Here is a 21,862-nt window from a genome sequence, read left to right on the forward strand (position 1 = left end):
GTTAGCGCATTTGAATGACGAAGCACGCGATCGTATCGTTTACTGATGTTTACTCACGCGACGATAGCGACAGCACAGACATTTGAAGCAGTTTTACTCACCGGCTGCTTCCAAAGCAGGACCGAACCTTTATCGCTGGGACCGCTCTGTCAAAAACACACTTCTTTGGTATGATTTGGTGAAGTCCTGTAACAGCAGTGGCATGGAAATCCACTTTGCGAGGCGACTGAAGCGATGTTGTGAAGCTTCCCGTCATTTCTGCGTTCAAATCGGTTCAAATGCAGCGCTGCCTTCCCGGAATGCTGTGCTGAAGCGTTGAAGTCGCTCGACGTCACCCATAGGAATAAAGTGGAGCGCGGCGCGTCATAAGTGTTCACGGGCGACTGGATCTGCACCCAGAGTGTTTATTGGCGTGCATTTCCTCTCCCTCGCTCTAGTCACGCGCACGCACACCCTACCGGGAGAAGAGCCCGTACGGCCCATACAAGGACCTTCCGCTCTATTAACGTCAAGCCGACCCATACTCGAAAAAAACTCTCCGAAACTTGTGAGAAACCGGAAGGAGTATTTTTAACACAGAAATACTCCATCAAACGTCCAACATTAGTTTTTGAAACTTTGTCTCTGTTTAGGATGGGAATCCAAGTCTTTAACAGTGTCAAAAGCTCAGTATGCATGAAACAGCATTTCACCCCCCCTTTAATTAAATTTTTCATTCTAGGACACCTTTAAGCGGTAGATCATTTGACTCGTGGCCATGTTGTACTTCTTGTACACAGCATCGCAATGTTTGCAGTGAACCATCTCGGTTTTTAAATCAAAATGGTCCCATGCCACACTTCGCCTTGACCTCTTCATGAGTATTCTTTTGTAATCAAAACGGAAGATCACTGATAACCGAGTATGGTGTCAAATATTGCACCCTGGTGGTAACATGTTTAATTGCTTCAAGACTCACACTACAACCTGCATTAAATAATATATAAAAATGCATTTGATTAATTGATAACCAATTAATGTGATTGACGAAATTCTTAACGATTAACTATCGATCGTCGATTAATCATGCCCATCCCTACTTTGAGCGCTGTTGAGCTGTAATCGTAAAAACCTCTGATTGGTCGTTGTGCTCACATGCTCATCGGATGTGCCTGTGATTGGCTACAGTGATCAACAAACACAGTGTTTGAAAGTGTGTTGAAAGCAGGAGCGTTTAAAACACAAGCAAGCGTCAACCAGCGGACTGGTAGGCTGATAGACACCTGCATTCAAACGCTCCTATCTGTGAAAGAGCTCTGTGAAAAGCGTCATTGATGTATTTTTACAACATGTTTGTGCAGCGCTGATCGTAGTAGCCAATCACAGACATATTTGATGAGCGCGTGAGCACAATGGCTAGTCAGAGGTGTTTACGATTCTGCTCAACAGAGCTCAGTCACGTTTTTTTACATTTCAGTACCGATTTGGTGTATACCGGTTTGATGTATACATGATGCATGAACATATGTAGGGCCCTATGATTTCCATGATGCATGAACATATGTAGGGCCCTATGATTTCCATGATGCAGAAAACACGAACGGAAACATGGAATCCAGTCATAAAACGGAATTTACTGTGTAACGCAGAATTTCACAGAATTTATCAAATATTTGAATAAAAATGAATATGAAACCGCAAAAAAACTATTTAAATAAGAATCCTGCATTTTCTGCATTCCTCTGTGTGAATGAGTGGTGCAGATAAACGCACGGTTTCATTTAAACACACTGAAGCATGTGACGCTCGCAGTGTTTTCAGCCTCTGCCGTCTCTCTATATGAGGACATGAATGCATGAACTTCATCTCCAGAGCTGCTCTGAGAGTCACTTCATCAGCATTTTACCCTTTCATTTGAGAAAAACTACCATCATATCTTAACTTAGAAACTCAAAGGCCTTCACCGCAACTTATTCAATTAAAATGTTGGTCTAAATTGAAGAAATTGTGACAGAAATATATTACTGTTGTACCACAGAATTTCTCGACACTTAATATTAATAATAAATGATTAAAACGTTCCTTTTTTTTTTTTTTTTTTTACAAATAATGTTTTAATTTGAACAAAAAAAGCTCTGTTGTGCAGCGCTTTGTTTGACAAGTTATATTTGTATATGATTAAAAGATAAATAAAATTAATGTTTTATGCTTTCATTTGATTGTCAGACAAATTTAAATACTCAAAACAGTTCTGAAAAAAAATCTTAGAAATGTCTTTTTATATATATATATATATATATATATATATATATATATATATATATATATATATATATATATATATATATTATTTTTATCTATATATACATATATATATTATTTTTATATATATATACATATATATATTATTTTTATCTATATATACATATATATATTATTTTTATATATATATACATATATATATATTCAAATATACATTATTTTTGATCATTAAAATTTAATTAAACCATTAAAATGGAATCCAAAAAATATACAATTTTGTAAAAATAAAACGGAATTTTAGAAAAAGATTTATGTAACGTATATTACATAGTTAAACTTTTAATAAATGTTATAAGTTTCATGATTTTAATTAGACCTGCTTTTTGATTACAAAAACTTTTATTTAACCATTTAATTGGAAAAAAAGTGGAATAATAAAAAAATAAAAACGGAATTCGGAATAAAATTGGGAAAACAAATTCAGCAGATTTCATAGGGCCCTACACATATGCAGTCTCTCACGTGTAATGTGAGATACAGAACTGGGATTAACGATGTGAAGATTCCTATCACAAAAATATCACATGGCCTTAAATTTAGAAATGATTTGTTTTTTGACGCTTCTAAAGTCACAGGTATTAACACTGACACTAATGATGTTTGTTGATGTTTGTGTGACACCCTACAGCTCTGGACGCTGCCTTGAGTGATAAAGTGAAAAAAGGCACCAAGAGAAAACGTGTGGTAGAGGACAACGTAGAGACGGCAAAGAGGCGCTCCGCACGTGTCCGCAACACCAAATGCAAGAAAGAAGAGAAGATTGACTTCCAGGAGCTCCTACTCAAATTCCTACCTTCTAGGTGTTTGTTTTACTAATAATCTATTTAGGGGTTTTGTTCTAACCTGCTGTGTCCATATAAAGCAATGCGCCATAAGACATTTTGTCAGACATGTGCTTTCTATTTTTGTTTTGTCACACTGAGTGAATCCTCCCACAGTGAAAGCTCATTAGACCAAAATCGTGCTCCGCGTAGTTGTATATTATATATCAAATATACATGTCTTTACAGCTAAAGTCAGACACTTTCTGATTATTTGTTATTGCCATTGTTTTAAAGTGCCCCATTATGCTATTTTAAAGGCTCCTAATTTTGTTTTGGAGTCTCCTACAATACCTTTACCTGCATCCAAGGTCAAAAACACTTTAATTTTCTCATAATATACATGGCACCATTACCTCTATTCTCACAGTAGCTGCGTTTACATGGACCCTTTTGGCTTCAATCTGAATTCATTAATTCTGATGAATCTGACGGTAGGCTTTACATGAACGCTAAATAAAGTGATCGGGTTGATGTGTGTGTTTATAAGTTACAAGCTTCCGATTGGATTTAAACTTGACATGCACACTTCACGGATATAGTTAAGGATAAGTTTCGTGCTGTTGTTGCATACTAACCAACCTCCCTTTCTTCGTTTTAAAAAGCAGACTTAATATGTATCTATTTCGGGTCCTAATTAGGAGACGGACAGCACATGAAGCGTTGAATCGTGCTGCTTGTATTTGTCAAGCAGTAAAAATGCCCCCTCCCGTGCCCAAAACAAGGCGACTGAGAGTCCGAAACAAGGACTGGTGGGATATTGTCCTGCTCAACTTTACGGACTATAGGTGGAAAGACAATTTCACAATGACAGGACACTTGTATTCTTTATTCAAGAGGAAGAAAGGCTCGTTCGCTATTTCTATGTCATTGCACATGCGCAGTCCTCTCCAGTTTCGGTTTTAAATCCGATGATGTGTTTCATTGCCCTATTGATTGGATTACAAAATGAATTAATCACCCATTACAATCAGAATAAAATTGAAATCAGATTTGGCCAATTCATTCTGATTGACATGGTTACATGTGACTTTTTATTCTGATTGTGCTACAATTCTGATTACAATCGGATTATAAGGGTCCATGTAAACGCAGCTAGTGTCTGAAGCGGTTTGATAAAGGATTCTGTCTCTATAAGCCCCTCCTTTCTGAGAGCCTGTTCTGCTCTGATTGGTCAGATATTTAATGTCTGTTGTGATTGGTCTAACACTTACAGCACATGTCGAAAACCAAACGTACATTACCATATCTGAAGTTAAGCTCTGGATCTTCACCTGATTAGACATGTGGCGATTTTCGATAATGCGATTTATCACGATAATGAATATGCTCAATATTATTATCGTGGGCACTTTAAAATATCGTAAATAATAATTTATTAACAATTGAACAATCTTTATAGCCTAATTCTTTTGCACTTTAATCTGTTTGAATTTTTTTTTACAGCTCTGAAAAAAATCAAGAGACCACTTAACATGATTTCCCATTGATTTCTCAATGTTAAGTGGTCTCTTAATTTTTTCCAGAGCTGTATATATTTTTGGTGCGTTGTATTATTGTATTTAAACATTCAGTTATTTTTGTAATTACAAAAATAGTTCTTAAAGGTGTTATGCTATGGCAACACTTTTTTTTGCAACTTATTTCAATATCGTGATAATATCGTATATCGTGATAAAACTTCAGCAATTAATCGCAACATGAAAAATTGATATCGGCACATGCCTACACCTGATACACACAGTAGCCGCGTTTCTATTACCCTTCAAATTGTGCAAATTGATATTACGAATTTAAAATTTCCGTATGGAAATGCTTCAATTTTAAAAACTCATATTTCATATAAAAGTTTTTACGCTCGCATGAGGTGGTTTTTCAGGCAATTTGAAAAAGGAATATTTTTGCAAAACTGCAATGGAAACCTCCCCCCCCCCCACATTTACAGGTCATCTGGCGTACGTAAAAGTGGATCATTCTTTACAGATGACGCGCTTAGACAGAAGTGAACATGTTTAGACAGAAGACGAGTCAGAGTTCTTTATTACTGGATTACTGGATTCTAGACAACAAAGAAATGCAGCAAATGACCATGAAGACCTTGAGGCGGATATGAGGGAGAAACATCTCCTATGTGTCACTCAAGTGTGCTTTCCTTGCCATTAACGCTGATACCACGCCTACGTCTCCTTCCATTAAAAATAATGGCTAGTGTGGTGGATGGGATATACATAAACCTGCTAACATATGTGGCATCCTTTTTGGAAGGACATAACATCGCAAAACATCGGTTGATGGAACCGGTGTCATTTCGCTATCGTTTTTTATTGACACTTAAAAAATATCGCCAAAGTTTTGTGTAAATCTGTAATGGAAACGCTCATCCTTTGGAAGTGCATCAAATTAGATTTGCTTTAGCAGCAGAAAACGGCGTCTTCTCAGCATGTCGACAGCATAATCTAAGCTCCTCCAGTCTCAGCTACAAGCCTTGCAGACCTTTTACATTTAAAAACGGCTCTATTACGCTCCACACAAGTGCTTTGGGTGTACAGTAGTACATGGTAAATGGCTATATAAATGTCTCATTCATACATGAAGTCACATCTTTCATGTATGATTGAAAAAAGCACAATAGGGGCACTTTAAATATGATACAAAAATGCTTAGCTCCTTCCAAAAGGCCAAACATGCCCTTAGAAAAAGTCAAAAAACATACTCAAAAGGTCTTTTTTTGTCGCTTTTACATGAGCTCCTTTATTTTCAGGCTGAAAAAGTTTGAAGATGATGAAGATGATGAGAGTCTCAGTAACATGGACTCTCATTGTGATGTCAAACCTGATTCCCAGTTGAATCGCGGCTCCGGATCCAACTCCTCTGAGTATATCATCTCTATGGAGTCAGGTACAGAAACGGAGGTGTTCTTTCTATTCATTGTTTTTTCTCTTTCTGCATCTTTTTTTTATGTTTTCCTGTGTTCTTCATGGTTCTTCAGAGCGCAAGGATGTGCATGCCTTCCTGTTAGCGAACATGCAGAACGGTGGTATCCTGGAGCTGATGGTGCGGTTTCTGAAGGTGGTGGGGCAGATGTTTCTGGAGGAATGGCCGTCGGGCCTCTGTGGAGTCGTGCTGGATCTCTTCAACTGCTGGAGGAAGCACAGCTCTGGGCTGCCCAATCCTCTGCTCAGAGATTCCAACAACCAGCACATAAAGGTCAGATGACCAGTTTACTGGGAAAAAAGTTGCACTGGCATTTACTGGTTCATGCCAGTACAACTTTGAAATGTATTCATGGTTTCATTTGAAGAACTTGGTTGTAGGGGTTGACCAACTTCTGATTTTTCGAAATTTTATGTGATGAAAGTTGAGGAGAGGAGTAGGTGACGTCATTAATGAACAAATAAGCCTGAACCTTGAGCTGAGACGCAAACACAGATTTTCTTGTGCACAGGACAGCTATGGTATATGACCATAGACTGTAAAAAAATATGGACGTAGTGTCCTTGAAGTCACCCATAGGATTCCGGTAAGCCGTTCTGAAGCTTAAAGTAGAGACGAGCTGGCCGGTGCCATCTTGTTAGCGCGTTTTAACGAGTCATGTCTGGATAACAGAAAATGGGCAAAGAGGTGGGATGTGGACGGAGCTGAGGTGATACGATGACTATAGACGGTGGATAAATGGCTATCCACCTGTCACTCAAAGTGACCAAGCCCTTATTTATGCAGAACTTTTAGGCTTTATATATTGTAATCGGATGAGTTATAAAATAATTCACCCGCCTCACAGTTGTGATGAAGGGTAAAATTAGCCGTATAAACCAAAACCACAATTTGTACTAGGCTGTTAACATGTTTTTTTCTGCTGTAAAGTTGGGCATTTTAACATGGGGCTCAATGAGATTCTGCTCCTTCTGGAGCCTGTCTCTAGTGGCTTGTTGAGGAATTACAGTTTACATTACTTGCGTATTAGCTTCAAGAGAGATTGCGGGAGGTTGCCGCTTGCATATGACAGTATCACAGTATCAGTTCTTTTGTCTTATGGTTGTTATATTTCTCTCAGATTTCTGCTCGTTCTGAATATGATACAGATAAAGTAGCACAAAGATTACATGTATGAATGCATTAGTAAGTGATTGTGTGTGAATTAATTCTACCTGCCAGCATCTCTCTACTAGGGCTGCACGATATTGGAAAAAAATTACATTGCAATATTTTTCCCCCCAACGATATATATTGCGATATTAGAGCCGTCAATCCAGGCTAAAGTCAATAATTACCATTCTGTGATATTAATAATTTCACTAATAAGCAAGCTTCATTACAAGTGACAAAAAGAAATGTTGGAAAGTATGTGCAAACATGAAACTAAACCTCCAGTAGGTGGCAGCAGGTGACCGTCTTAATGAGTGAGTCACTGAGTCGTTCATTCAAACGATTCATTCAAACGCTGACTCGTTCACACTTGTTGCTGTGAGTGAGACGTGTTACGGGTCTGCTATGAACGATTTTCACTGCTGAAATAGAACAAAAACACTCAATATTGCATCTAAAATGTAAGTGACTAAGTGAATGTTAATTAGTTGTTTATGGAACTGTCATATGAAATCAGTGTCTCTTTCAGTCGTGATGGTATTCAGGAAAACGCTCAAGTGTTGTGATTTCTCCGAGAGGCTGCACGAGCGTGAACAGTGCGACCTTATTATTATCAGTTCATTATATATTATCCACAATCGATCGCCACTTACACTAAATTAATGCACAAACATTCTTGCATTTTGGTGATTCGCTAGTTATTTTTTGTTTTAATCCGGCTCTTGTCCGTCAGTCAAGTAAAATTCTCTTTCACTTGTCCCTTCAAAACACCCACATGTCCCGGACAAGCGTTAATGTCGAGCGCTGCTTTGTATTCGTCGTAAAGATCTTTATGGTGCCGTTTTAAGTGATCAGACAAATTGGAGGTGTTTTCTTGTTTTGTGGCCACAAGACACTCAATGCAAAGTACCTCTTTTTGTTCAACATCCTCCTTTATGTAGCCAAAATAGTCCCAAAAAGATGATTTCTGGTACAAACCTTTTTTTTTTCCTCTTTGGATCCTCTTCGTCGCGCATTTTAGCAGTGAATGTTTGGCCGTGAGCGGTGAGCAGCGCCAATCACTGTGCAGGCACGCGGAACGTGCATGTCACTCTGCAGCAAACTCATGTTTACTGTGTGCTACCGTTCTCTTAATACACCATGGGCTACGACCCTTCACATCGCATGTTCCGGCGATGTGACTATCGCACACGCGCAATGTCGATGTTAAAACAGAATATCGTTCAGCCCTACTCTCTACTAATAGTGAAGCTGTGAGTTTTAGTTATCAAGAAATATATGCTAGAACTTTTCAGTTTCTAAGCTATTTTATTGATAGATAACAGAACAGTGTTGACAATACAGTTCTGCGCTACTGAATGGTTTTGTGTGAGGCACGCGCGATCTCCGTGTGATGTGCGATCGGCTATGTGTGTGCGTTGCAATACAGCACGCATTAGTTTAGCACGATGATTAACTTACGTGGACAATACAAAGCGTGCATTCTCCCGATAAATTTTGAGCATCCAGATGGTAATCAAAGGTCTTGTGGAGAGCTCTCGGAGTATGCATTTATTTGTCATTTTTAACTGTTGAAAACAGAGCCTGCGTTTCAGGAAATTGCTTATCCTGTTGCGCCCTCTATAGGCCAGCGACTAGTCGACATTAAGCTTAAAGCGTCATGACAGAGCATTAAAGCTACACTGTGTGATATTTTCTCCCATCTAGTGGTGAAACGGTATATGACCATCCAGTGAATAATTGTTTCTGCTCCTCTCAATTTCGATTTCGTTTCAACTCCTACGGTGGCCGATTTAGTCATGGCTTTCAGTTCGACCTCTTCGGTGAGTGTTGCGTCAACTCAAGTGATGAGGTAATTTTTGAAAACTATTATAATTTGCAGTTATTTAATTTACCAAATGATCTATGATCAAGTTAATCTATGTAAAATGAATAATAGAACTGAATAATAACCAGTGCATTGCTAACATCAGCTATCAGGTTCCCAGACGAATGCAAGCTCTTAGTAAAGTAACTTTTATCAGTGCTATCATTATTCTGTATATTGTACACCCCCACTAGCGTAAGGCAAACAAATTATAATGCAATTAAAATATTAATCTCATGTTATCCGTCATAGAACACGGATTTATGTTATAAGGTAAGCAATACTTTTTCATCATTGACGCGAGGAAAACTATCCTAGACGTCGTTCTAGTGTTAACGTTATGCACAGCACACCATGATATAATTAGCCAAGCAACAATAAAACTTCCAATATACACAAATAGGCTGAATTAATATTACCTGTCGAGAACAAAGCAGGCAATGTCGGCGTTCTTTTTAAAATCGTTGCTCCTCATGAGCTCTTTCCATCTTGGAAAGGCCACTCCAATATTTACTTTTGTCTTGTTGATTTGCCTGTCGCGTTGCCGTCTTAATTCTCTTTTCCGCTTCCTTGGCGACTCTGATACATATCCCGCAATGTTACTAGGTACCCGACCGGGGTCGAATTCTGTAATCAATTCCGGGACGTGGTTGCTTTCACACAGAAGGCGACCCGGCAATGTTCCGGGAATATTGCGGGTCCGACGTGCAGTGTGAAAGGGGCTTAAGAGTGATCCTCCATCATCATATAGGAGCCTCAAGCAATCCTCCTCTTCACATTCGACACAGTGCCATCGAGTGTTAAAACGCGAAAAGCGAAGCTTGAATTTACGGGTATGTCCCTCTTTGGCAAATGTACTTTCAAGATGGAGGAGCAACATGGCGACCGCCATCCGAACCCTCAACACTTATGTATTTTCAATGGTATATTATAAAATTATGAGAATGCATTATTACTTGAAAGAAGTAAATATACATTAATGAGCACATATATTTTTGAAAGAACTAAGTGATTTTAGCTAAGAATAAACTAAAAAAGTTACACAGTGTAGCTTTAAAGTCGACTAGTCGGTGCAACCCCTACTTGGTTGCAAGTAAAGCCGGGTGCACACTGTGCAATTATGGCTGTCTGAGACAAATTTTGCAAATCTAAAAAGATTCTTCTGATCATAGGCTAAATTCAAATGTTTTTGATCGTTAGTCTGACATGTTCACTGACAGCCGATTAATGACCGTTGCGATCAAATTTTTACCTCTGACAAAATTCTGGTAGTGTCAGTCCAGAAGTGTGACTTCTCCTACGATGGCTGTCAAATCGTCTTTATTTTTCAAGACAAATCATGACCAAAATAGCTGCTAGAGATTTCTTTGTAGTCGCCATTTCAATCGTATTGCAGTTCACTCACAGAACGCGTCATTTTGACTGAAGATATAAAACTCCGGACGAGTTTTCTTGCGGCTGTTTTTAACGCACCTTGAATATCGTACAGTCTGACATAATGACAACTGAGATGTTACAGTGTGACATGGCTTACAGCGGGGATCATGTTCATACAGTCTAACAAGCAACAATCATAAAGGACTATTATAAATCGTGTAAATGAAAAATGTGTATTTTTCGCTTTATGTTCGAAATCACACATAAAAAGTAAACAATAATAAATGGTGTTTGTTAGTTTGCATGTCACTCAACCTCTTTCAAGTGTGCACATTTGACCTCTATATTCTGCAGTAGAACTGAACTAGGACTGGGTGTTAAATTAAAAATGTGGGAGATATATACATGATTATATACGATTAGCCACATTTCCACCCCCAGGAACTTTTCTCAGGGACTTTGGGGTGGTACTCTGTGTGTTTTGACCGCAGGAACCATGGTCTAAATGAAGTTCTGGGTAAAAATTTCCCCCTCAGAAAGTTCCTGCTCCAGAGGTGGTTCTTTTTGCAAAGTTCAGGAACTTTCAGGGGGTGGGATTTGGTGCTGAACATGCTGATTGGTTGAGTTCATGCAGCGTTTTATATCAACCACCATTTGTAAAAGTGTTTTGTGGTGCGTTCAGTAAGAGTTGTGTGCTATTCGAATCATCAATGGAGTTTAAAAAATATGACCAATGGACCGATGACGAGTTTAGGTTTTATTAAGCTATATGTGCTGAAGGACAAAATCAAGCGGGAAATGGAAAGTTGCACGCAGTCCTACGTCACCGGATTAATTTTCACTATACTTTAGACCACAATGGAAATACAGACAGCTACAGGTCTGGGTGAAGAAAAGTGCCTGGGACAAATTAATCTGGGTATTTTCAGTGGAAACACGGCTATTGTTAATATTGCATTGAATTTGGTGAATTTAATTAAATTTTTTTCCTAAATGTGTTGTTTTGTGCCCTCTCATCACAAAATTGTGAATATGAGATATTTTAGTAGCATCTCAATTATGAAGTATAATTAATGTTTGAACTGTTTTAATTATGGTTACAGTGAATCGAATGGAAAAACATTTTTATTTTTATTTATAGTTATTTAGTTTTTATTGCTATTTTAGCCATGTATAAATAAAAGCAGTTAAATATTCTTCATTATATATTTAAAATGATGCGGGAATTTACATTTGCAAATAATGTTTTTGATTTGAAATTTGTTATTACAATGTCATTATACACATTTGCATCCTCATAAACCACACATGAACACGCACACACACAAATCTATGTGAATGTTTGTGTGTTTTCATCCAGCCCTAACTGAGACTGACTGAAAGAAAACTGTTGTAGGAAGGGAAGAATGATTTATTGATGCATGTTTATTCGTCAGCTCATACCGGGGAAATATCTACGCATTCAATCAAAGGAGTTTTTTTTTTTCAGTGGAAGATCATTTTGCACACATACTGCTGCACCTGCCTGGCAACACAACTATTCGTCATGCCACCTGATCCTGCCGTATTTCTCCCAGCGGAACCACTGAGAAGCAGAGAGACCCATAACTGAATGTGTGCTTTTGGCAAAAACTAGGTCACAAACACTCACTGCTATGTAAATTAGCCTACAACATTTACATATAAGACCAGTAAATAATAATGAAATAAAACAAATATTTATCTAATATTTTCTTGAGCTAACAGGGTTATTACAATTTAAAGGGTTTATGAAATGGCTTTTTTTGTTTGTTTTTTAATTCTGTTGTCTGAGATCAACTTAAGACGTTTGCGTTTTTTTTACATAAATGAAACCCATCGTAATGAATTAGTAATAAGCTATTTTCTGCCCCAGTTTTGAGGCTCTCTCCTGAACGCTTAGTTTTGATGGGCACTGAAGACGTGGAAGTAAATAATTTTTTTTATTACTTGGCCCGCCCGATCGGTGGATAGAAACATGCCCTTCAAATATCAAGTCAAGAAAGTGAACAATACAGATCCAAAAGGGAATATTATTTTACCATTTGAGATTTACCGGCCTGCCGACGAGCTTACGTTTTGGCTGCCTGTCTGGAAAACACATAGCCCCGGGACGTTGGGCTTTGCGAGCCCTGGCCCATACATGTCCGAATCTGAACCCGAATCACAATGAACCAACATATAAAGGATTCTCCAGCCTGTGACAGCGTGCTAAAGTTATGCTCTGTTAGACACATACAGATAATCAAAACGATCTGTAACAATGCAATACTATCACATATAAAAAAAACATGTTTTGCTCACATAAGTGTGTTGCACCATTCCTGTCGGATACAATATAGAAGGCACAGCGTTGTGTTTCAATCTCAATATGTCTGCAAATCCAGCTCGACCTGGGACTTGTTTACAAACGATTCCGCAGTGAAATAAAGCGAACACTCGTACATTGTCTTCCCTACATGAGCTGTAGTATAACACATTCCTAATATTAGGAACCGAAGGACGCTTATGGAGTGACTATATTCTTTCACAATATCTTGCGATCTTCTTCGTCATTTTTTTGTTTTTGGCTAGCACAATCTGAACAGCTCCATGAGTTGGTGGCCGGGGCTACTGAATTAGGTGTGCTTATTATTCTGTAGAGGCGTGGTTTTGCCACCAAGCGGCAACCTCCCCCAATTTCTGTTGAAGCCAATACAGAAGTCATTTAAACTGCAATTCATCGACTGGCTACTATGGACAGGCTCCAGAAGGGAGCAGAAAAAGGCCAGCTCGTCTCTTCTTTTACGCTTCAGAACGGCTCTTCAGAATCCTATGGGTGACGTCACGGACACTACGTCCATATTTTTGTACAGTCGATGTTCGTCAAATGATGACGTCAAGGTGTGGCACATTCTGAGATTGATCCTTTTCTTGGCCTGTTGTCAATAAAAGCTTTTCTTTGACTAACAAGGAAGTTTTCAGCTCTGCAAATTTACAAGATATTCTTATATTACCATGACCTTTTATACATTGGAAGTTGATTCTCAATTCAGAATTAAAATAATGGTTTTAAATAATTAAAAACAAAAATGATTAAGCTGAATTTATCATCATTACTCCAGTCTTCAGTGTCACATGATCCTTCAGAAATTGTTCTAATATGATGATTTGTTGCCCAAGAATTATCAGTGTTGAAAACATGATCTGCTTCATATTTTTATGGAAACATGCATTTTTGTTCAGGTTTCTTTGATGAACAGACAGTTCAAAGAACAGCATTTGTTTGAAATCGAGATGTGATGTAACAATATGTAATGCTCTTTTGTAGCATGAAATAAACTAACTGCCGTCTTTCACATCCGCTCAGGAAAGCTTTGTATGAAATCCTTTGCCATCCAAACTATGCTAGCTTGTTTTATTTACATGAAGAATTTAAATTTGTCCAAATGTAAATGAATACCAGTTATTGTTATACAAACAAACAAACAAACAAACAAACAAACAAACAAACAAACAAACAAACAAACAAACAAACAAACATAAAACAAAACAAAAACCAACAAAAAACCCAAAACAAAGCTTACAAACACATGATCAATTTACATTTGCATTTTGGGCCCTTTATCAATAACCACTAGGCTCAGACACTTACACAAAAAGATACAGTAAAATCAAATTATGCCTATATATGTAACACCAAAAAATAAATAAGAGATTTACCAAAAGAGAAGCGCACTTAAAACATAATATTGTGTAACTTTTAAACAAAGAGAAATATACAGTTGTGGTTGAGTATTTCTAGTGTACATACTGATTACATTTTTCATAAATTCATTTGCATCAACATGCCAGAGGCATGTAATAAAAGTTTGCAGTTCTGATCACCGTGTTGTTTTCTGTACGGTACATCAACTAATACGTATTATTCTGCCTCTTGTCTAACAGGAAATGATGCTGATGAGTCTCTGCTGTCTGGAGCTGCAGTTGGAACAGAAGTCTATGATGAAGGGCAAGAACAGTAAGAACATCACAATCAGTCAGACGCTTGTGTTGTGTTTGACATCAGGCATTTCACAAACCATGAAAAGTAATCACATAAATGTAATGTGCTTGTATGATTTACAGTGTCTCAGAGGAAGACCATGTCTGCTTCAGGAAGGGATTGTGGGGACGTGGAAGGACCAGAGAACCGCTTTCAGTCGGATTTATTCCTCCTGACCATGGCCTCGTCTCAGAGAGATCTGTTCGGAGACGACTGGCTCTCTTTTGCCGTCAGAGTTCACTGGCTTAAAGCACGACACCTCGCCTTCCAGGCAAGAGAGCTCCGTTATTAGAGACAAACACAAATTTTTCTGTTACATCATTTGTCATGGTTCTTCACAAAGATGGCGTATGCTAGTAAGACATGTTTGAATGTCTTGATTAGTGCTCATAGAGAGGAGAAATGACACTGTATACATGTGTGTTAATGTGCTGTTTTAGGGTGACATGGAGGAGGCACTGGAGTGTTATGACATGTGTGTCGGTCTGCTGAAATGTCAGACAAGTGAGATGGAAAAGATCACCATCCTACTGCCCAACCTCAGCATGGACAATGCCATCTCTATAGAGGAGGTACAGTACAAACAAAATAAATCACCTCTGTGAATTCATAGAAGAGCCCAGGGCTGCTCCATTATGGCAGAAATGATATCTTGGTCAACATTGAAATCACGATTATTTAACAGGATGATGGATGGGTGATATGATCAAATTCTTATTTCATGATATATGTCATTTTAAAATGTCACAATTAGTAATAGTTCAGCAAAAAAATACAAATGAAATGAACAGTGCTTTAGAGTTTTAAGAAACTGAATAAAGTATAATCAAATGTAAAATATCAGTGCTGTATGCATTAAATATAGACTAATCCTTATTGAAAACTACAAAAGTTATACATTCAAGAGCAGTGAGTGATTTCTCCTTGTCTTTTGTTTTTTTATTAACATTAATGACTTCAGCAGGTTTATTAAGCTACACTCACTTTAGGAGCTAACGCACGGATCTAATATACTGTTACACACGCACTCTATCTCAGTGTTTACATTCACTTAAGACGTAATCGACTGTGTTTACGAGGATACTTACCAAAACGGCATTTTGACATACAGCTCTGGAACAAATTGAGAGACCACTTAACATTGATTTTGATGTTAAGTGGTCTGTTAATTTTTCCAGAGCTGTATTTGTGTGTAGGCTATTTGACGGTTTAACTGCTTATCTGAATATATTATACTTTGCTTATGTGCGTTCTGCCTCGTCTCGAAGCGCACTCGTCTCTAAGCACAATAAATATTCTTTATTGGCATCTATGTCTCCATAAAGAACCTTTGACCTCCATGTAACCTTTTCACTGCATAAACGGTTCTTATGTAGTGAAAAAAGTTTTTATTTTATTTATTTTTTTAATGTTCACACTAAGAAAAATGTTCTTTTAAGAACTGATGACCAAAATGTTCTTAGTGGAAACAAAATGGTTCTTCTATGGCATTTCTTTGAAAACCCTTTGAGTGTACATTTGAAGCTGGACTTGACAATAATCTTTTTTCCCCAATGTCTCTCCTAGAATTTATAAATGGCAAAAAAAACTGTATAGTGTCCTGCCTGCGCTTTTCATTTTGTATAAACTAAAGCCGGGTGCACACTGTGCGATTTTGGCCACGATTTGGACGTCTGAGACAAATTTTGCTAATCCTAAAAGATTCCTCTGATCCTAGGCTAAAATCTGACGTCTTTGGTCGTTAGTTGGACATGTTCACCGGCAGCCGATTAATGAGCGCTGCGATCAAATTTTACCTCAGACGAAATTCTGGCAGTGTCAGAAGATTTGGCACACAATCCTGCAGTGTGACTTCTCCTACGACGACCGTCAAATATCTCAGTTTTTCAAGACAAACTATGACCAAAACGAGAGCTAAAAATTTCTTTGTAGCCAGCATTTCAGTCTGGCGTGTAATGCAGCTCACTGTCACTGAACGCGTCATTCATTGATGATATAAAACTCCAGGTGAGTTTTCTTGTGTGCGTCCGTTTTTAGCGCGCATTCACTATTGTGCAGTCTGACATTAATGCCAACTGAGATCTTACAGTGTGACATGGCTTACATCAGGGATCATGTTCGTACAGTCTGACAAGGGACATTCGCAAAGGATTTTGAAAAATCACACAGTGTGCAGGACACATTAGGAGTTTTTTCAGCTTAGTTTCTAACAAAGTAGTCTGGGTGAACTAGAATAGTTTGTATTGTGGTGTGAATGCTAGACTTTTTCTGCATTGTAGATCAAACTTGATTTTAAAAGAGCATGGCTCCAGTTTTGCATGATATGACCCATTTTAAAAATAGAAACATATCCGCTGTTGTCTACTCATTGCTCTGTTTAGATTGAGAAGAAGCTGAAGTCTCTAGAGCGATGTCAGTCTCTAGAGGAGATCCAGAGACTGTTTGATGCGGGGGACTATCAGTCTGTGGTGCGTTTACTGCAGCCCACACTGAGCTTCGGCCACGGCTCGGCTCGGCTAAAACCTCTGGATTACATCAGCTCTGCCCCTGAGAGACCAGCACAGCTGCTGCTGCTGCAGGTAAAACACACAAGCATTCTCCCTAAAGTGCCTCTATTATGCTTTTTTAAAGGCATTTATTTTAAAGGCACCTTTCGTTTGGGAGTCTTCTACAACAGGTTTCAAACACTTTCATTTTCTCATGATATACATTGCACATCACCACAGTGTTCAATGATTGTTAAACGACTCAATGGATGAATTGGTCTCTCTAAACCCCTCTTTTCCACAAGCCTACTCTGCTCTGATTGGTCAGACAGCCCAGTCTGTTGTGATTGGTTTACCTCGTACAGCACCTGTCGAAAACAACGGACATTAACATAACTGAACTTAAGCTCACGAGGCTTCCCAAAATTCAGCTATTGTACACACTGTAAAGACAGTAATGAGGACGTCGATTTTACCATATAAATCTGTGCACGTGTCTGATGATGAAACATTGAAAGAACTAGTTATTCAACATGAACCTCCATCACAAGGACGACTTGAGCAGGAGTTTCTCAGTGATACGCTACTCATTTTGAGGTTCATTATGAGATGATGCAGCTGTAATTCCTCACCATCAGCATTAACAACATCCATAACATCCATCCATCAACAAACCCATGTGTGTATTTCTGATTTACTGTGGAGCACATGTGGGAACTGTATCAGTAACAGTGCATATGTTAGCCGTGAATGACTGATGGAAGATCAATGTTTGTAAAACCTTGCTCCATCCTTCATCTTTACTAAAGTAGTAAGAACAACAGACGATCTGCATTAATAGACAGTTTTAGGTAATAGTGGCCCTCAGCTGATGAGCAGAAGTATACTCATGTAAGACAGTGATAACGTGAGTTACACAATATAAAACACAAAACTTTGTATTTTATATACATCATTAATTATTCATATTTACAAGTTGTCATTCTGAGGAGCAGCTGTTGCAACTAATGCAAGTGTTTTGTGAATCCCTCTTTGAACTGAGATTTGAGTAAAATGACGTGTTTGAGGCAGGGACAAGTTGTTCGCGGGCTGAACAAAGAACGACTCCTACAGGCGGTTCAGAGACGATTCTTTCTTTTAGGAGACAACAACTTTGTTTTGCCTTTTACAACTTTGCCAAACGTTTGCAATCACAAACAGCTGTTTTACACCCTGTATGAAAGGGAATATTCAAAAACCCTTAATGGGGCACTTTATTTTCTCATAATATACATGGACGCATTACCTCTATTCTCACAGTGTCTGAAACGATTCGATAAATGATTGTCTCTCTAAGCCCCTCCTTTCTGAGAGCCTGCTGTGCTCTGATTGGTCAGATGTCCCAGGTTTTTGTGATTTGTCGAACGCTTAAAGGTAGGATAGTTAGGAATTGGTTAAAAAACTTTTTTTCCAAATTTGTTTAAACTTTCTTTATATATCAATACATAATTAAATTGTAAGTTCTCTGAAAAAGAAAGTATAAAAATTGAGTGTCTGTAGATCTCTCAGGACTGTTTAAAAGACAGCTCATTATTTTCATTCACTCCGCCTTCTCCCTTCTGGGCTCTTTCCAAAGCCACGCCCCCAAAACACATGAACGCGCCTCACCGACCAATCAGCTGGAAGACGTTTTATTTACCTCAGACAAGCGGTGTGTATGTAGTCACGTCAGAATCACATGTAATAAAAATCGAACGTTATCAGAATGAATATAAACAAATAAGATGTCTTTTAGTACTCACTGTCAAGCTAGAATACCGGTACTGGTAAAGTTTAAAATATTTTTGTTAATTCGGTAAAGAGCTAGTTATATTTATAAGGCAAAGAAAACGGGTAGCATTGATACGTTTTTCCAATAACATCACTTATACTGTAATGAAGGTGAATTTCCTGTAAGATTCATAACATATACTGTGTTTTGCATGTAAGAGTTTCCATGATGAAAGCATTGTTGATTAGCAGTAGCTAAAGCTAACTTAGTTCTAAAAAAGTTCCTGGATGCGGTGTACTAGCTTTACACATGCATTTTGTTATCTAAAATTAAATTTTGCGAAATTCAACACGACAGTGATCAACTTGAGCTAAACATATTGAGTATTTATCATCTCTACTAATGGCTAAGTGTATAATATTGTAACTTTATGCTAAGTAATGTTATTAGCTATATTAGGCAGCTTCATGTGCTCTTGATACATGCTTCATGAAAACATAAACCACAAAAATATATAATCAAAATGAAAGATTACCTGTCCAGCAGAAATACAGCCAGCAATGAGTCGTTTTTCAGGTCCATCAGTTCTCACCATCGTTGGAAAGCCACGCAGATATTTACTCGCGTTTGATTTCTTTGTTTATCTAAAGACTTTCTGTGCATTGCCTTTTATTGTTTGCCTTCGCTGACTGCAAAACCCTGCACTGTGAATTTTGAATGCTCTTTCTCTGCCATTATTTTGCCTGGGTTTCTTGCCTCTTGAACTGCTCAAATCAAACGGGTCCGCGCATGTGGGCGGGTCCTGTAGCGAAGGTCGCCCAACTTAATAATTTGTTTCGTCCCCGAACGAAAATAATGAGCTGTGTTTATTGCAGATTAAAAAGTCTAAAGTCACTCGAATTTTATACTCTCCTTTTCAGAGTACTTACATTTTAATTATGTATTGACATATAAAGAAAGTTTAAACAAATTTGGACAAAAGGTTTTTAGATCAGTCCTACCTATCCCACCTTTAAGGACCCTATGTACTTGTTCTTTGCTTGGGGAAAAAAGAAGTTTAAAATACATGGCCAGCAATATAATGTTAGCGAACATCCCGATGCTGCCCACACTGCTGAGTGCGGCGATTAGATGAATTTGCAAATATGTGTTGCAAAAATGACAGCGGTGAAACAACAGCAGTTAAGAAAGCATCTGATCTTACCTTCATTCTGCAATTCAGCACTCCAGTCACGTCACATCACATTTATTTATAAAGAATATTACATTTTGCTCTTGTAAGCTGTTTCGAACTCCCGAAACTAACACAAAACTAACACAAACAGTTCGTTCTTCAATTGAGCTAGAAGTATATCGAGGCATTTACAGCATGTCTTGGAAGCCAAACCTTTGACCATATCTGAATGTCAGTTCAGGGTTTTCCTCATGGCATCAGTTTAAATACAGTGTTTGAGAGCGGGGCAAAAGAGACGGTTCACGAGCAGTCAGTGAACACCATACTCTGCCGTTATGCAATTTTTTTAGATGTAACACAGGTTTGTAACAGGAAGTGAGACTGGAATTACTGACCAATTTGTTTCAGGCAGTTCAGAATTTTTTTTTTTTTTTTGAAGACAATAACTCCATTTATCTGCACTTTGATATTTAAAACTTTGCAGACCTTTTACATACACAAACTGCTCTATTACACACATAAATGAGAGGTCAAATCAGATAAAACAGAATTGGGGCAATTTTGGAGAGCCTGTATGTACAGTATAATCCAGTGCAAAGTTATTATAAAGACATTATGGATCATTTATATTACCTGCAAATGGACTGCATTTATATAGCGCTTGTATCCAAAGCGCTTTACATTTTTGCCTCACATTCACCCATTCATACACCGACGGCGATGTCAGCCATGTAAGGCGTCATCCAGCTCGTCGGGAGCAGCTGGGGTTAGGTGTCTCGCTCATGGACACTTCGACACTTGGTCAGGTGGAACCGGGGATTGAACCACCAACCTTTCGGTTTGTAGACAACCTACATGAACCACTGAGCCACTGCCGCTACCTAATATTTATTTGTTTAGCTAAGACTCATAATGTAATAACCCGGGCATTAATGCAAAATAAAACCCTTCATAATGATTCAAGAGTCCTTCACTTCTCATCTGGGGTCCTGATCACTCTCAGGGTTTATTTTGTGATAATGACCGGCTGACTATACAAAATCCCTTATAAACAGTATAATAAATCAAAAACATGATAATTTCAAGTGTTTTGGATTATAAAGTGCTATGCTCTTTAAAGAAAGTTATTTAAAGCAAGACACTACAGACAAACCAGTTTTTCATGCACAAGTCTGTGTGGAGACGAAGACGAAACTTTTTCAGACTAGTGGAAAGAAACATCCAAAATACACATACAAGTCTATTTTATTTCACTTTTAATTTCAGTGTTTTAATTACAGCATATATCTTCAAATGCCGGTTTCTCAAAATGAGTCAGAAATCTCCACAGAACATAGTCCTAAAAACATGGTGAACACTTTTTTTGGACTGCAAACAGTATTTTTATGTATTTATGGAGTGATAAAAAGAGATATCCAGATTCTAAAATACCCTTATATAAGTGTGTCAATAAAATGAAAGCTGTAAAATATGCCTAAAAATAATTTTTTCAAACTTCTTGAACATCAAATCATCATATTAGAATGATTTCTGAAAGATCATTTGTCTCTGAAGACTGAAGTAATGATGTGGAAAATTCAGCTCTGATCAGAGGAATAAAATATATTTTACAACACACCAATCAGACATAACATTATGACCACTGACAGGTGAATTTAAAAACACTAATTATCTCTTCATCACAGCTCCTAGTGGGTGGGATATATTGGGACATTTTGTCCTCAGAGTTGATGTGTTAGAAGCAGAAAAAAATGGGCAAGCGTAAGGATTTGAGCGAGTTTGACAAGGGCCAAATTATGATGGCTAGACGACTGGGTCAGAGCATCTCCAAAACTGCAGCTCTTGTGGGCTGTTCCCGGTCTGCAGTGGTCAGTATCTATCAAAAGTGCTCCAAGGAAGGAACAGTGGAGAACCGGCCACAGGGTCATGGGCGGCCAAGGCTCAGTGATGCACGCGGG

At 38.1% G+C, this 21,862-nt stretch overlaps 1 protein-coding gene across 4 annotated transcripts in view; it reads left to right on the forward strand.

Moving 5' to 3' along the window:
- Window positions 1-21,862, forward strand: part of cabin1 (calcineurin binding protein 1) — a 179,306-nt gene that overhangs the window by 15,584 nt on the left and 141,860 nt on the right. For all 4 annotated transcript variants that reach the window (XM_067412998.1, XM_067412999.1, XM_067413000.1 and 1 more), the window contains exons 10-16: window positions 2,930-3,101; window positions 5,884-6,020; window positions 6,112-6,329; window positions 14,398-14,470; window positions 14,578-14,765; window positions 14,935-15,066; window positions 16,876-17,073. In XM_067412998.1, coding sequence (XP_067269099.1) covers window positions 2,930-3,101; window positions 5,884-6,020; window positions 6,112-6,329; window positions 14,398-14,470; window positions 14,578-14,765; window positions 14,935-15,066; window positions 16,876-17,073 — 1,118 coding nt within the window. The remainder of the gene's footprint in view (window positions 1-2,929; window positions 3,102-5,883; window positions 6,021-6,111; window positions 6,330-14,397; window positions 14,471-14,577; window positions 14,766-14,934; window positions 15,067-16,875; window positions 17,074-21,862) is intronic.

Source organism: Pseudorasbora parva, chromosome 13, assembly GCF_024679245.1.
Source record: "Pseudorasbora parva isolate DD20220531a chromosome 13, ASM2467924v1, whole genome shotgun sequence".
In the NCBI taxonomy this organism is placed as follows: Eukaryota; Metazoa; Chordata; class Actinopteri; order Cypriniformes; family Gobionidae; genus Pseudorasbora; species Pseudorasbora parva.